This window comes from Triturus cristatus, chromosome 11 (genome assembly GCF_964204655.1).
Source record: "Triturus cristatus chromosome 11, aTriCri1.1, whole genome shotgun sequence".
Classification (NCBI taxonomy): domain Eukaryota; kingdom Metazoa; phylum Chordata; class Amphibia; order Caudata; family Salamandridae; genus Triturus; species Triturus cristatus.
Genome location: NC_140594.1, coordinates 824,961,964 through 824,980,132, shown reverse-complemented (window position 1 = coordinate 824,980,132; position 18,169 = coordinate 824,961,964). Strand labels below are relative to the sequence as shown.

At 42.0% G+C, this 18,169-nt stretch overlaps 1 protein-coding gene across 2 annotated transcripts in view; it reads left to right on the top strand.

Moving 5' to 3' along the window:
• The window catches only part of PLEKHA2 (pleckstrin homology domain containing A2), a 571,168-nt gene that overhangs the window by 455,958 nt on the left and 97,041 nt on the right, over positions 1-18,169 (top strand). For both annotated transcript variants that reach the window (XM_085634579.1, XM_085634580.1), the window contains one exon: positions 1,100-1,246. In XM_085634579.1, coding sequence (XP_085490705.1) covers positions 1,100-1,246 — 147 coding nt within the window. The remainder of the gene's footprint in view (positions 1-1,099; positions 1,247-18,169) is intronic.

Genomic DNA, 18,169 nt, shown 5'->3' with positions numbered 1-18,169 from the left:
GGCACAGACACACATTTTAAAAACAATTAAGTTCCTAATACCTGCCTTCTCTGAACAGTTAGCTTGCTGCCCCATCTACCTCCTCCCTATCCTCTGTTGTCTGAATCCATGGACTAGCCTCCTCCCTCCTGCCATGCATGGTTTGATGTGCTGCCACTGCCCTCCATTTAGCAGGGTGTACCAGTCCACTCCTCCTGCCCTCCATTGCCCAATTCTATGCCCCATCATTGACCTCCTGCTTAGCCTCTGTGCTTAGCTTGCTGCCTCTATTCTCCTTCCCCCTGCCCTCCGATGTCTTTGTGCATGCCCCTGCTCCATCCTTTTCCCCACCATGTGCCGTATATAGTAGGAAGGGCACATAGATAAATATGTATTTTTTAAGCATTCTCTACGCCTTTAAATTTGTTAACTGTACTGAATGGGGTTCATTAAATATATTGTGTTTTATTTTATGCCGAAATGCGTCTCTTTTGAACGGCCGGAGTTGCCTGATGCAATAAAAACTGAAATCTTCTCCCATCTTTGCGTGCAGGCTGTCTCTTACTGGGGAGGTTGTTTTTTTGTATTTTAAAAGATGCTAGCGGTAGCACCGTATTGTGCACCACCAGCGTTTTGGTGCTGGTTGGTACACCACAGCTGTTTGAAGAATATATATATAAGGCTTTTAACTTACCTGCTAAATACTTGCATTTTAGTTGTAAAAGCATGCGTGGTAAAGGCATATGTGGAAAAGATTTGCGTGGTAGAGGCATGTGTGGTAAAGGCATTTGCATGGAAATGTATGTGTTTTAAAGGCATGCATGGTTCTGTCATACAACCATATGGGACACTGTCCCTGTTTATCCTGCAGTGCACCACACTGTCCCTGTTTGCGCCACAGCTCACCTTCGAATTAGTGTACCAGGTGTGAACTAGGACAGTGAGCCCTATTACTGATTATGCACTGCCCCAGGGCAGACGCGAATTTAAAGCACATTAGTAAAAGACAAAGCGGTTGCTTGCAGAAAAATGCTATTAGAAACATAAATAACAATTAGAATTAATTTTCTTCGAAAAGCTATAAATTATGTTTTCTGTCTGTTCTTTTTTTGTTATTTAGAATGATGGGGAAGGCCAAGAAGGAAGCGATCCCGTCCCTCATACTAGCTTGAGACGCTCTATGAGTTATGTTCCCATGCCAGTCAATAGGTCGGTCGCGGGACTCCCAATCCTCAAAAGTGGATACTGCGTCAAGCAAGGCAATGTGGTAAGTTACAATGAGCTAAAACACCAAGCATTAAAACTATTTTAGTTATTACATTGTTCTTACCCTGATGTTATCAAATTAGTACACATTTTAAAATCATGCTGATCCATAAAACACTCAGCGTTAATCAATGTTTTTGACTGACTATTATCAAGTACTACTTTCATTGTTTATTTACATAAACTTTAGATATTTATTTTATTTAGGGAGTGTTTCTTATGCTGTGTCACAAACATTTGTACAGCAGTCCACCCATATGTATTTATAATTTTTTGACAGGCTGAGTTTTCCTAGAGGATTCAGCTCTGGTTATAAATGTGGAGCCGGAGGGTAAATTCTGAATCCTGCACAAATGGGTGCTTGAGGATTCATGGATTGCTGAATTTTGCTATGAAAAATGCACCCCTGCAATTTTCTTCCTATATTTTACTAAGTCCAGTTTTTCAAAATTTGACGGTAAAATACGCTGTGAAAAATTGTGATACATGGGGCAATCAGAGCGATAAACATGAACTCTGTATGTAATTGACCATTTTCAGTGTGAAAACTTGGGGGGTTATTTATGATAGCCTTGCGACACTTTTGCACCAGGTAAAGTGGTACATGCATCTTAATCAGATCTACGAAGCTATTCAAAGCCACCTTGCATTCTTTGAGTTGCCTCTATAAATATTAAGTAAGGCGACACAGCGCAAATCCGCTCAGGAGGTGTTCCATAGGCATTGAAATGGGTGCTTCCAAGCAACACCCATGGATTTTGACGCTACCCCAGATTTTCAAAATCATGTAAACCTGGGGAAGCGCCAAATCCTTAGGCCTCCCGAGGTGAGTCGTAACAAGGAGAAATATGTTCATTTCTCCTTGTATTTTTCTTCTTTCTGTAGAAAGAGAAAAACCCCTCTTAGGATGATTCAAGGGTGCCAAACTTAGGTGCTATACTGCCGAAATGGCGCCAGCGCAGGGAGAAAGAAGAGGACTGCATTGTATTGCATAAATACAGTGCATTCTCACCCTTTCACTTTGGCGTGAATGCACCTATGTCAAAATCCCGTCAATGAGGGCCGAGGAATCTAAGAAATATACTACACCGGATAAATACTTCAAACCTGGGTGTTGGTGTTTTCAATGTGCGGTAAATTCTTCTTCCTTCACATCGCACTCGTCATTATGTCTCAGGTCTTTGTTTTCCAATGACATTATTTTTTATATACAACTCGATGCAACCAGAATCATTCTGAAGTTATTCGATAACGTCATGAAAATATTATTTAACTTTTTCTATGATCATCTGATCTTATCGTCTGCAACCATTCTGAAGTATGTGAATTGGGCCAAGGTGTTGATTTTATTTTTGTACCTATCTGTTTTCTACAGGGCGGCTCCTCCCAGTGTTGTCTGGAGTGTAGCCTTTGCTACTGCAGGACGTATAATTGCACTGAGGCTCAGATTCCTAGTGTATTTTATAGTTTTAACAGCAGTCAGGGGGGCAGTTGCTTCCCTATGTTAAGGCCCAATTAATTAGAAATAAAGCGTATCAGAGATAAATTGCAGAATTTGTTAGAATGGCTAGAGAATGGTTATTAGAACTATTGCTGATTTTGTAAAAATAAGGGGCAGTGCTCAACATTTTTCCTAGGAAGCATGTGCCCACTTCGCCAGAGGGCCAGGCTGATAATATACAACCTCCATATATTGTGAGCCTGCTGAGTACATAGGTTGTGGCTTACATCAGGGCACTTAATACAACCAACGACCTCCTGTATGGAGTTTCCTATGCATTTTTAAGAGTATCTGGCATTATATTTCTAATTAGTAAGCTGTAGATTATAATTCTGCCACAAGGTGGTACAAGTCTCTTTCATGCTGCAAAATTCAGGACCAACAGTTGGAATAACTGAACCATGTTTAGTCAACAAACACACTGTATATGATTAACACAAACAAACGTTTAGAAGAACAACTGAGAGAGGGTCTTTAACTCTGCTCACTTGCTAATCTTGCTCCCTACAGATTTTCATGGAGCCGATATTTTATCCTTCCGTTGAAAAATAAGTCCTGTATTGCACAGATTAGGCTCAAAATAGTAGGCCTAAATTAGTTACAGTCACAAGCCAATGATCAAGGTCGTAGGCCTGATTGGTTCTTTGGGAAAATGTATGTCATATGCCATAGTTGTGATCTTAGCTGCCCGTGGGATTTTTTTGACGTCCGTGATTTGCACTTTAGTTAATCTAAGAGGCTCTTAAAGGAAGGGTTCAAATTTATAATTCAGTCTTAACTCATGTAAAGATTTGTCATTTTGTGTATAGTATTTAGTTGTGTGAGCATTAAAGTCGTTTTTAGGTCTCGTCTCGCATTGTAGCGCACATGCACTTCTCGCCTGCGAGAGTTATAGTCAACAAGTCAGTTTCGAGAAGGTGACTCGAGCCCCGCCCCTCATTTCCATTGGGTAGCATCAGCATTTATGGTAAAAGCTGGCTTCCCATTGGAAAGGAGGGTTTTTCGTTCTCTCCCTTTGGCTTTTTGGTCTGGCCCCCCCGGACTGGCTAGCCTGATTCACGGCTGTCGTGAAGACTTTTCTTATCTGCTTGTTTATTTAGCAAGCAGATAAGAAAAGTCTTCATACGGCCGTGAAGCAGACGAGACCGCGCGCATGCTGTGCGCATGCAAAGTAGGCAACGGGCCTCCACTGGAAATGTGGCACCTCCCTCCTGCGATGACATCTTCCCACCCGCTGTCCCTCACCTCCCCTGTGTCGGATAAACATGGCCGCCACAGGATGATTCACAAGGCGGACCCGGGATTCGACTCTGCCATGAAGTTACTGTCGGGATCTAGAGGTTCCCACCAGGACTGTGTGTCCCAGTTTCTAAGGAGACACTACATCCTACGAGGGCTCCAGTGCGTCTCATGCATTGATCCCCTAAATATTGGTTTCAGCCGTTTGAGCTTGAAACAAGCCAACCCCACGTGTGTGCATGTCCGTGATTTCATGAGTGCTAGACCCAGTCCGGATGGGCCTTGCGCTGGCTCTTCCCCTCCTCCTGTTTGCACCCCCATTCCCTTTCTGATATCCCCACCCGTCACTTTACCCCCTCCCTCTACCGTCCCGAGCGCAGTGGGGTGATTTTTTTCCTAGGGAGTGCTCCCCCTTTACGCGATACTAGTTTGTAAGTTGGGGCAGGGAGTGCCGTTGGCAGAGTAGCTTTTGTTGCAATTCCACCCACATGCGTTTTTAAGATACAAAACTTGGGCGGATGCAAAACCCGATGTGGGGGGTGATCCCCCGCTTTCAGGGCACATTGGTACGAATTTGAGGGCACGCTCGTCCCGGCCGTTTGTGTTGCCTTCCATTGTTAGTGGAGGTTTGCAGCCTCCATGTGGACAGGCAGCGCCTCTTGTGCATGCACAATGTGACAGCCCATCAACAGCAGCAGCAGCCCCTGCAGCGCAGGGAGGGTCGGCCCCCCAGAGGCTCTCCCAGCCCCTCTGTTTATGCTCGCCATGCTGGACAGCTCAGCGGAGGCGTGGTGGCCACAGGACTGTGACTGGCCATCCAGGGAGTATGGGGCACACTGGAGAGAGCTGACCTCCATCTGTGTGAGGCGCTGTGGAACCGGAGAGCGCCGATCTAGGTCTGCGAGGAGCTAGGGACACCAAGATCTGTGCGGCGGCCGGAGGAGAAGGTGAGTTCCGCCTGCACCAGAGGTCGAGCAGCTGGCACCGGCGGCTGCAGCCCATGCCCGATTCCTCCGGCTAGTTCCCTGCCTCAAAGCCACGTATTCCAACCAACATTGGCAGGGAAGCATCAGAACTCAGACCGGCTTCTGCAACACCATGGACGCCATCTCAAGATCACCCACATGGCTGGCGACAGTTTTTAATATCACCCTAATTGCGTTGCCCTATGCTTGCACCCGAGCAGAAATGGACCCGCGGAAACAATTACCTACTGGCCCCGGGAGAATGAAGTAAGCCTCTTAATTTTATTCCCCGTAAGCTCGTATGTGAAGTGGGGTAACGTTATTTGTGCTTATTTCGGTTCAAGAGCATGCAGTTGGTTTAGAACAATATAAATTAATACTTATTATGTTTGTTGTGATGTCTCGCCTTTAATAGCTTTAACTTAATAAAAGGCAAGACCTATTGCATTTTCAATGCTTGTTAAAGAAAGGTATTGGTTGGACATTTATTTAATGTGAAATATTTTTGTGTGCTGCTCGGAGGTGAGTTTCTAGCACATAACACCTTCACAAGTCAGCCTTGGACTATTGCACCTTAATTCCGTGGGAGTCAAGTTTTACATTGTGAACTCTGGGAAATGCAAGAGGTAAATGTTTTACATTGAGAACGTGTGCAACAACAATAGGAACAACTTCCCAATGTGAACTCATTAACAAAAACCATATGGAGGAGTATATATCGTTTAACACAAAGAGACCTTCTGACATAGATCTCTAGTTCGGTGGTGCTAGTGAGGACATGTTTTCATTGTGTACATTTTTTTATGTTTTGTATTTATTTGGGCATGAATAAAGTAATTAAAAAAAAATCTGAGCACAGATTTACTAAGAGTTGCTGTGTACTTGTGAAAATCTTTAACATTTATTTAACTACTTTAATAGCTTAGTTTGTTCTTTTATCTTTATATTTCAACTTATGTGGTATTGATTTGTATAGTGCACTAATCACTGGTAGGGTATCCAGGTGCTTGGGCAATGTGTTTAGGTATGTAGTCCCAAGGTGCTCACATGAAGAACCAGATCTTCAGCTTCTTGTGGAACTCAAGAAAAGCGGAGGAGGCTCTAATATGTTGAGGGAGTTTGTTCTGTGTATTTGCTGTGATGAAGGAGAATGAACAACCTCCAGTTTTTCTTTTGTGGATGCAGGCAGTGTGTGCAAGTGAGAGTGAGGCAAAGTGTAAGTGTCTGGTGGGTTGGTGAGTGTATGCGGCTGTTCAGGTATTACGGTCCTGTGTTTTGCAGGCCTTTGTATGTGCACATAAAAAGTTTAAATTTACTGAGCTTGTGACTGGGGAGCCACTGAAGCTTACTGAGAAGGGGTGTGTCGTGGGTGCGGTGTAGGAGTTTGCTTATGAGCCTTGTGGCTGCTTCTTGATGGTCTAGAGTCTGTGTAGGAGTTGTTTGGAGATTCTGAGTGTTGACGTAGTCCAGCCTGCTGGTTATGAATGACAGCCTGTCTGGTTTTCGGAGGAAACCAATTGAAGATCTTTCACAACATGCATAGGATGTGGAAGCAGGAGGTACACAATATGTTGACTTGAGCCGTCATGTTGAGCTTGTCACATAGGATGATCCCTATATTTCTTGCGTGGTCTGTGGGGGTTGGTCCTAGTATCGATAGCTACCAGGTGGAATGCCATGGGGAGTTCTTGTTGCGTACTTGTGTCATGTTGGAGTCTAGCTTCATGCAGTTGGTTCACATCCAGTCTGCTACCATGGTCATGCAGTTAGTGAAGTTGGCTCTGCTGGTGTTAATCTAGTCCATCAGGGAGTGGATGAGTTGGGTGTCATCAGCATTGCAGATGACAGTAATGTCTTGTGATCGGTTGATGTTAGCAAGTGGTGTCAAATAAATGGTTAAAGAGTGGTGCTGTAGGGTGATCCCTCTGGGACACCGCATATTAGTTTGTTGGTCTCTGATGTGAAGGGAGGGAGTCTGACCCTTTGGGTTCTTCCCATGAGGAAGGAACAGATCCATTTGAGAGCAGATCATTGTATGCCAATTTCATGGTGTCTTCTGATAAGGGTGTTGTGGGAGACAGTGTCAAGGTCCAATGAGAGGTCGAGCAGGAAGAGGGCCGCTGTTTCTCCTCATTCCAGGATGTTTTGAATGTCATTGGTGGCCTCGATGAGTGCTGTTTCATGCTGTGGTTCTTTCAGAATCCTGATTGTGTGTTGTATAGAAGATAGTGAAATTAAAAGTGGGTTGTGGGTTGCTTGTTAATGGCCTTTTCAATAACTTTTGCTGTATAGGAGAGCAGAGAGATGGGTTGGAACTTTCTTAGTTGATTCAAGTCGGCTGTGGGCTTCCTGGGGAGGGCATTCTGCTTTGGAGCTAGAAAACACGAAGCCGTCCGCTGATATTGATACAATTGTTGCCAACAAAAGATTTAACAACTGGATTGAAAGCACTTTAGATCAGGTTCTCCCAAAGAAATTGACCCAAATGAAAGTAGGACCCAACAGAACGCCATGGTACTCCCCCAAGCTCTGGGCGCTAAAACAGATCTGCAAGAGACTCGAAAGAGCCTGGAGAAAGGATTTCTCTTTAAACAAGAAATCAGAATACAGGGAAGCCATAAAATCATACAAAGGCGAGATTAAATTGGCCCAGGCCTCATATTACGAGGAAAGAATTTCCTTTGCACCCAACTCCCCGCGAAACTTTCCGCATAGTGAATAAAATTATTTAAAGCCCACAGATAGACCTGATGCCACTGGCCGACGTTGCAAGGAACTCACAGATTACTTTCATAATAAGATTCAAGCAATCTACTCATTATTCTCCCCTGTGGACATCCTCAACAATCACTACTCAGAGAGTACTGATCTGCGTTACAGAGAATACTCCTTGGAGGCATTTCCCATGATGGATTGTGAGTCATCCAAACCATCTCGGCACTCGTGAAGACGGGTCCCCTGTAGACCCAGCTCCACCTAGTATCCTGAAACAAGTGTTCGAAATAGTTTCCCTGATCATCCTGGATTTGATCAACGCCTCTATCTTCTCTGAAGTGGTCCCATCTCTGTGGAAAAGAGAAATGGTGACGCCTCTTTTGAAAATACCTAGTCTTGACCCGGATCTGCTGAGAATCTTTCAACCCATCTCACTCCTCCCAGGGATTAGTAAGATAGAGGAGACACATGCCAACGCTGAACTTTCGACATATCTGGAATCCCATAACCTTCTCCATCCTTCCCAAACCGGCTTTCGCCCGCGTCAAGGAACAGAAACTGTGTTGTTGGCAGTTGTCGAAGGGTCTAAAAAGATTCTTGACGCAGGAGGTTCAACAGCAATTATCCTCTTAGACCTCAGCGCAGCCTTTGACACGGTCAACCACCAAATTTTGGTCCATCGTTTGGGGGTGACTGGAGTAGCCTTAACATGGCTGCAATCATTCTTGGAAAAGAGATCCTTCCAGGTTTTCTAGGGTGATGTCACCTCAAACCTATGCCTCTACATTGCGGAGTCCCTCAGGGGTTGTCCCTGAGTCTGTCCCTTTTTAATGTTTGTATGACTCCGCTCGCAGAGATTGTGCTCCCATTTGGGGTTCATATAGTGACCTTTGCTGATGACACGCAACTGTTCATAGCTCTGAACCACTCGAATATTGCCTCTATCGGCCTTTGTCCCTGTCTAGAAGAGGTAGCTAAGTGGATGAATCACTCATACCTAAAACTAAATGGTGACAAGACCGAGTTGATGCTTTTTTTGTAATCCGTCCCTCTTTAGGGCAGATGCTATGTGGCCTACCTGCATGGGACCTGTCCCTGCCCCTAAGACCCAGATGAAGAGTCTGGGTATCTGGCTTGACCAAGACCTCAGCTTTGTGGTCCAGGCACGGAAGGTTGCAGCTTCCTGCTACGGCATCCTAAGGATGCTTCGCAAAGTGCTTCCACTCCTCCCCATCCAAGCAAGAAAGCTTATGGTACCGGCACTTATTCTTTCCCACTTGGATTACGGGAACGCCATTTACCTCGGAGCTCCGGCCTCGACCTTCACAAAATTCCAAACGGTGCAAAACTGTGCAGCGAGGATTCTTGTGTGGACCTCGAATCGGCAATCTGCAAAACCCGCCTTAAAGTCACTCCACTGGCTCCCTGTTCGGGAGAGAGTTAACTTTAAGGCCATGTGCATTGCACACAAGATGTTAACAGGGAATGGACCTGTGATCAACCACTTCATGGTCCAGCCTTATGCGGCGAATAGACGGCTGCGCTCAGACGATCTGCTTCTGGCCGTTGTTTCCAGGATTAAGAGGGCCAGAAGTGGCGGTCGCATATTCTCTTATAATGCCGCTAGGCTGTTGAACAGCCTCCCTCACCGTCTACGGAGGGAACCCAGCCATCTTGCCTTTTGGAAACTACTGAAAACTTGGCTCTTTCCCTAAGTGTGCTGCGATGTTTTTCTCAGTTATTGCCATAGCGCTGGGATGCCCCAGGGTAGCTACGTGCTTAACAAATGCTTTTTTCATTTTCATTTAATTTAATTCATTTCTCCAAGTTTCCATTCATAAGGGAAAGTGACAGACATTATGTAGGTGTTTATGATGTGGATCTGGGTGGGGCTGATTGGTGATGCTCATAGGTTGTAGATGTGGTGGAGGTATGGGTTGATTGGGACCTCTGAATGGATGGTCTGCATGATTGCTGCTGTGTCATTTCTAGTGAGGGTTGTCCATTCAGTCAGGTGGCCATCTTGGTTGATGGTGGGTAGGGTAGCTATGAGTTCTCTGGGGATGAGGTATGCTGTTGATAATTCCTGATACAACACAATAGTAGTAACTCAGTAACTCTTGACTTACCCCTTAACATTTTGAAATGTATTCCTTGACTTGCATTTGGGATGGCCAATAACCTTTTGAAGTTACATGCAGATAAGACTGATGTATTGGTTCTACAAAATCGTCTTTATACGGGGATCTCTATTTGGTAGTCACTGGTTTTTGGCTCATCACCTACATGTGTTATCCTGACCAAAAATGTTGGTGTTAGTGCTGTCTTATCGTCTACCCACGTGCCAACAGAAATGCTGGTACATTTTACTTCCTTTTGAAAAGCTTCAAGGAACATTTGTCCTTGCCTCCTAGTAGCTGGGAGAAGCTTGATGATCCAGGTAGCTATGTCACCCTGTTCAGATTATGAGAATGCAGTCTTGCTTGACTTAGCTAAATATCTCATCTGTCATCTTCATGATGTGCAAAATGCAGTTGGAACATCTGTTACTTAATTTACTTTAGCAAACTGCTGACTAATCTAACTTGGTCATCCTCTGAGGATGCCAATTAACAACAGATTTAGTTTTAGACACTTTGCATTGTACTCAAGGCACTTGCTGGAAGTTGCTCTGAGTATCCTAGCTCTCAGCTTTAACCCTCCTAAAGGCTTCGTTCCTCTTCTCATGCACTTTTGATTGTGCTCATGCGCCCACATGCCAGAGCAGGATGATGCTCTTTCTTTGATCTGTGTATTCTCAGTACACCTGAGGTAAGAGACACTGCCCCTGTGAATACACGGTTGACCTTATGTGTTTGAGAATGCAGGGTGCAGCACAATAAAGCAAAATCTATAAATCTATTGACATTGCCAATGTTTGTTATTGGACTGTTTACTTTTTATCCTTGACAATCTAGACTGCAATATGTGAGAAAAATATAACATTTCCTGGTCCCCTAAAGTAAGTGCCAGCGGAGTCCAGCGGCATCCACCAGGTTCAAATTAAGTACAGATTAGGTAACTGTAGACGAGGAAGATGTACAAAAGGATGTTTTTTAATTTCTTTAAACCATACATTGAAGACTGTGGCTTGGTAGATTAAGCGGGAGAGAATTCCATGTAAATTTTCTTGGCCAAGTCAGGTGTACCCTAATTTTTTGAGTGAGAAACAGGTATTCAGTAACCCTGGGCGTTGTTCGCGAAGTAGCACTACGCGAAGCTACGCAAAGTGCACTTCGCACTACGCGAGCTATGCGTAGCACTTCGCGAACTGCGTAGTACCCTGTTCGCACTGTGCAAGATGTCATTTTCAATGATTGCACAGTGCGGACAAGCAACCGGCACTGTGCAATCATTGAAAACGGCATCTTGCACAGTGCGAGCTGTAGTTTTCTGCTGCTCAAGTAGATTTTTATTTGAGCAGCAGCTTTCTCAACGCGGACTGGTAGTTTCTCATCGCGAGTGGTCGCTAGCATATGCGACCACTCGCAATGAGAAACATGATCTCCTCGCGTTGAGAATCTCGCCGGGAGGTTTATTTTCCACGCTCGCGATCGGCAACTTGATGTTGCTGATCGCGAACGTGGAAAAAGTCTCGCCGGGATGTCATTTCGCTTGCTCGTGGTCGCCAACTTGACGTTGAGGACCGCGATCGAGCAAAAAATGACCGCTGCACTATGCAACACTACGCTACGCTTGTTTGCACTGTGCTACGTGCAATTCGCGTAGTGCGAAGTAGCCCAAACTACGCGAGCGTAGCGTAGTGCTTTGCCCAGGTTTAGTATTCAGTTGAGTATTTGGACAAGTGTGGTTGTCCACATGTGCATTTTGCCCAGGCATTAGGAAGGAAATTACAATTTTCAGTAAATTATGTTCTAATCTCCAGTTGAGTGTTATCCTGCAAGCTGGTGAACTGCCTACATTCTCTGGTATTGTTCTCATCGGCTCCTTATAGCGAATGAACAGTTTGGGGCTAGGAATGGAACCCTGTTGGTTCCCAATGCTACTTTGATTTGTTTTAAGGAGGCCTTACCATTCACTACCAATTGGTGTATTTTGTTCAGGAAGGATAATTGCTATTTAAATACTTTTCCTCAAAAAGCTAGTCTGATTCCAAGGTCCTTCTCCGTATTTCATGACCACTGGAGCCAAAATAGGAGGGATTAAGAATGATAAAAAGGCAGTATGTAGTACACATCATCTAATACCTTGATTAGAACAATTTCAATGTCCCAACCGAGACTCAAGCCTGACTTATAATTGAGCAGAAGGCTTTTATCTTTGATTAACATTGACAGCTGAATATCAACCTACGTATCATTGTTTTACTCTGCCATCAGAGGTTACTGACTGATCACAAGTTTGCTGGGACCTCAGCATCTACCTGAGGTTTCCTATGAATGGCCATAGTTTGGCACATCAGGAACATACCATATGCAAAAAAAAATATTTTAGATTATTGCTCCAAATATTGCAAAAGAGAGGATACCTGTCTTGTAAACGGGGCTGGGTCTAATTTGTGTATTATTTTGGTGAGCTCCACTGTGTCAATAAGGGTAAATTTTGACCAGTTTCTATTAGTAATTGCTGGGAGGTTAGCATCACTATAAAGGTTAAGAAACAATTTGATTGTGGCCCTGGTGGTACTGATCATGTCTGAAAATAAGGTTAATTACCCTACACATAGTCATTTTGAGGTTTGATGTACACCCAAATGACCTGGGACAGTGACTTGAGTCGATTTTCGAGATCTTGGATCTGCTTATACATTCTGGATTTAGTGTTGTATTTTTTCATGTTGATTTTAGAAATGTTAAGTGTCTTCGAGATTTGTTTCAATTAATGAATTGAGATGACTTCACAATATTCAGAACAACTTCAGTTTGAGATTGTGGTTCTCTCTCTGGAAACAATGGATTGTTATAACACTGATTCTACTCCATGTTCATTTTTGTGATGACTATATTCTCCCATGCGCACACAGACACTGACTGGCTAACACAACTATTGTGTGCCATTCACAGACAAAGACATATGTGATCACAGATCTGGGCGTGCGCTGTTGCAGATCCTGGCGCACAGACAATGCATGTTCTTCTAAAATAAATGAGGACAAAGTGAAACTGGTATGTGACGTTTGTTGCACGAGGTTAGATATATCTACTACTAGGGCTTGGTAGAATCTTAGTTGTACTTTCATTTTCTAACCACTGTATTTATTTAATAATGCCAACAGGGCTCAATATACAAATGTTTTTGGGGACAGAGCAAATCTATGCGTGTGTACATACATGATAAATTTGCTTTATCCATGCACAACATGCATACATAAAGTTTGTATTATGTGCACATACACTAAGGCAGCCCACCAGATTCTGCAGTATACCATGGCCTCATGCGTCATTTGCCTTATTTGAACCTTAGCTAGGTTTAGGGCCCTTTGCAATAACAACAAAAGGGCGTGTATTTCTCCTCCATTTTGCCAAATAGTGTTTTCTGCACCTGTGCTGACATGTGGAGAACATAGGAATGACTGCTAGGCAGTCTAAATTTTTAGATTGTTGCCAAAAGACGGTTTAATGCCACATACCAGATACAAACTGCCTTTGTTAGTCTTACTGAAGTCTTTCAAAAACGATCTCAAAGTAGTGATCATTATTTTTCTGATGTGTCTGACACGCTTTAAGTGTATTGCTGCAGATGGCTGAAGTTCTATGCCAGGCCAGGCCTATCCTGCATAGAAACAAGACATATTTGTAGCGAAATAGAATGAGGTATGTGACACCTCCATTTCATATGCATATAAGGGTGCAGTTGGAACAGAGACGAGGACGTTTGCAATAATCCTGTCATTGCTTTAATAGATACTGTGCCTGTTTTTGTCAGATGGTGTCTCAGATGGGGTGGGCGTTTGTGTGACTAAAGAGCACACTCATCCCCACCTATGCTCTCTTTACCTGCTCCCCCTTTCTACTCATCTGAGGCTCACTGGTGCTCCTTTGCCCCTGCTTGTCCTACTCCCTGGTTGATTTAAAAAATAAATCTTACTTTATGTTTTTTAAGGGCCCAGCTTTTAAACGCTGTTCTGAAATTATTATTTTATTTTTTCTGATCGTTTGGAGAATTCCGTTCTATCATACGGGCATCTCTCGATCAGAAAGATAAGAGATCAACCGGAATTACATGCGGCAGCATCACACATTTGTATCATATAGCTGCATCCAGGTGTGCCGTGCAGTACTTAAGATCCTTTAAGTGCTGTCAGGTGACAGGGACACAGACCCACTACATCATAGGCGATTCAAATTTTTTTCCTTCGACCTGGCATTGTTTCAAGTTCTGCTCGACAAGTACCCGAAGACCAGGTGTTATAAACGTGAATTGTTTTTCAGGACCATCCCCATCCAATTATTTGAGGATAAACAGTTGCAAGCCTCGACATATAGACCTGCATATGTACTTACCGCTATAAACAGGAAGCAGGTATTTTTCAAACTAATTAAACGTGGCTCTCCTGATGAAGGCCACTGTGCCGAAACGCTCATAGAAAATGTTCCACCAAATGCATTGAGCACTCCAACTGTATCATAAAAATCAATTATATATGATAATTGGCTCCTACATTTTGTTGCCATGTGTTATATCTTGTGTTCTATATTGATATGAAAGTATATTTTTTAGAGGTTATCTTCTATATCTATTAGGATCTGTACAATAAGACAATATTGATTTATACGTGTATTGGATTCCAGTTGTTGGATTTGTGAGTGTATTGCATGCATGTGTATAGGTAATGATGGTTGTGGGCGATTGGGTGTATTGTTTTAGAGTCATAATGTATGTTATTTTATGTACGTTATGTGTTTGTCTAATTTAAATATATTGACAGTAAAATATTTTGATAACGTTTTACACTTATGTGTTGATGAGCTCTGTTCATAATGGAATAATGTGTCAGTAGGTTTACAGAATGGTTGCCTGAGTATTTACATTATAGTTGTCTTCTTCACTGCCTCAGGAACCCTTCACCATTGCAGAGGGGTCCCCTTTTCTGTGCACTAAAATGGTTGTACTCCATGTTAGAAAACACATAATATTGCGCACATGCGCCATGATGCACCAGTGACCATCTTTACATGTTGTGTTTGCTGTAGGCAATAGCACTTTAGATTGGCAAGTTGAAAATTAAAATTAAAGGTCATGGGAGTGCCAATGCCAATGCAAACACGCATTTGCAACACCAATAGGACAGCGCTTGATTTTGAAAGGCTTGGCCTATTCACTGTACTAATGCTTGTTTAGTCTTGGGACATCCTGTAATAGCCTGCGGCATTGCAGGTTTGCACTGCACACTCATGTGACATTTAGCATTGTCAAAGCCAATAATTCTTGCATTTAAAATGCTAACACATGCAAATAACATTGGTGCATGTCTGTCTTTTCATGTGGTTGCACAATAAAGCCAGACATATTTAGTTTGCAAATGTCTGTGATGTCTTGCATATCTTAAATATTATCTCACTGCATTCTGCATTAGATGCCTTTGTACAATTATATACATTAGAATACTAGAACAAGCACAAGTCATTAAGATTTGAACCACAATACCCAGTGAGGTGCACCTGTGCATGAGGTCAGATTATGATCAGCCAGTCTCCTCATGCTTATCCTTAGTGAGTTTTTGTTGTCTTACAAATGCTCTCCAGATAATAGTTCATGTCATGACTTATTGGTTGTAATGGCAGGAAGCAGTGAGTTTTGAATACTAAGACACTGGTGCAGAAGAAATTAGTAGCATACATACTGAATAGGTGTTCTAATGGCTTAATTTGTTTTCGTAGCTATGGAGGGAATGATTCTGTAATGAGGCCTCTTCATTCAACTCATTGAGGAGAGCACTGTCCATGATGACCATCTCTGATCAATCTCAACTAGGACAATTGTAGCCACTCATCATACATATGTTTAATGCAGGTTTTTCAAATTGCCATACATACTATTTTCATGAGGTAATTATACTTTGGTGAATGGCCAAGCACACTAGTGATCACTGTTTTCAATTGGAATTGGATACATAACACACACTCAGCGAGCATCTTTTATATAGTTTTTTAGGCCTGGCTGTCTTGAAGAAGGATTTTATATAGTGTAAATGGTGAAATTCATAAACTTGTTATAATGATGAATAGGAATTATGAGTAAATAACTATTTTGTAATCAGCAAATGAGTACTACTTCCATGACCAAGAGATTGAACATGGATGAAATATTACCTTGTTATAATCATCATATATTATCTCTCTGAGTATTTCCAGTCTCAAAATAAATATACTGTTTATTTAGGCATAGGTTTCACTTATACATGCACATTTATTCATGCTGTTATGCAATACAATGTGATGATTTTGTCTCCTTGAATATGTTTATGTTTTCTGTATGGTGTGAATTTCTTTTCCAGTGATTTATTTAAATAATGAACATGAACAAGGTTTCATAGAATCTGATAACTTAACTTCTCAATTATTGTTTTTAAACAATAGGCAAGAGTTCACAGAGTTAAATGAATGGCTGCCAGGGCTTTACTGCTAATCATTTATTTGGAAAATGTTCAACAATATTCAGACACAATGTATAAACTAAGAACAGAGTGTGATAAAGATAGAGTAGAACTTTCTACCAGCAACTCAAGGATGAGCGTCATACAGAGCTGTAGTCACCTTCCTTTGCAAGGCTCCAGGGAAGACACATCTAGCCTTCACTCGGCAGGCCTATTCGAAGGCTGGCCAGAGAAAAGTGGATGCAGATTCTTTACTGAACATTGGTTCTATTGTTTGGAAAAGGTTTGCAGGGTGAGACACCTTTGCAAGTAAGCCACTTTTGATGCTTAGTTTAGTTATCCAAGAGTAAGGTGGGGTTGGAGATATCATTATAAAGAAGCTTTATGATATCATCACAATGTTACAATAGTTTTTCTTATTCACTTCCTGAAAAGTACCAATGCCACTATTTTGATTGTGTTTGTAATAGTTACTATTCATATTGTATGCACTAGGATAGGATTTTGATTTTAAATTAATATTGAAAATATATTCAAGGTTCTTAGTGTTCTTCAGTGTGTCTTTCCATGCTGAAAGAGGGCTTGGGTTTCACTAACTAGCCTTGTGATATCTCACGGAATTGAGTGTTACCTAGAAATGTTCTTACTCAAGTAATGCTCAAGGGATTGTAGGGTAGTTGCAGTCCATCAAGTTCTCTGTCTCAGGCTGGCATATTGATTAAGTCCATGGTGCCAGAGGATCCATACAACTGATCTCCGGGCCAAACAGGAACGTAAAAAATGTATCAATGCCTAATTCTTAAACAGGTTTGCATATAATCATATAAACGGCTATGGACCATTTAAACATTAAATGTATTACATACAGTTTGCCTCTGTGAGGTAAATTAGGCTTACTTTCAGTGTTGTTTAATTTTTGTATTGCATGTGATGTTATATGAATTGTGAGGACTCAAACTGTTTGAAACTTTTTTATAAGAGATAAAACATGACAGAAATTAATGAAGAGTGTTATCTGTGAATAGCAAGTCTATTAGTGCAAGTAAGACAGCCTTTAATGGAAATTATAGTAATACTTATCTAAGCATTCACTAAAGATATCACATTAAAACATTTGATATTAATTCCCCCAAGGGTCAATAATTTTTATGCGTAACTCGTATTTTGAACTTTTATTTTTGGATCAGATATTTGCCCATATTAATGGGGGTTTCAGTAGTCCTCTGTTTCCTATGAAGGGAGTGACATGGCCATTTATGTATTCTCGTTATGATTTTTTACCATTCTGGAATAACCCCAGTTTAATGGAAGCTTTACATAATATATCTGGTACTATGGCAGGGTGCAACCACGCACAAACACTAGGTGATATTCTGATGAAAGATGATTTCACTCCATTTGACACATATCTTACTGCAGGGTTTGGACTTTTAAAGTTGAATGGCAAGCCAAGAGTTTAAAAAAAAGACTTTGATCTGTCAAGAGACTTGGGAATATGACGTACTCCAATATGTGGTTATAAATTAAATTCTAAGAAAAAGTCCACATAGCTGCATTACTCCCACATGATATTGTCTAAGGAAGACCTAAATCAGAAGGGTAGAGTAAAATGAAATGTGAAAAGGGAACTTTGCATTGACTTGGAATTGTGGATATTAGATTGCAAGATTAACATGCAGTTCTTTCCATAAACCTGAAGTTGATTGATTACTTCATTATGCTACTTTAACTAGGTTACCCAGATTAGCTCAAAGTATGGTGTCTAAATGTTCTTATTATTTTCGCTGTATCATTTCTTGAAACTAGTTTAACATAATTAGAAATATTGGTATAGGGAAAGCTGTTTACACCTAAAAGGGGCACTATAGGAGACTGGGTTCATTTTCTTCAGGTGTGCACCATTCCACT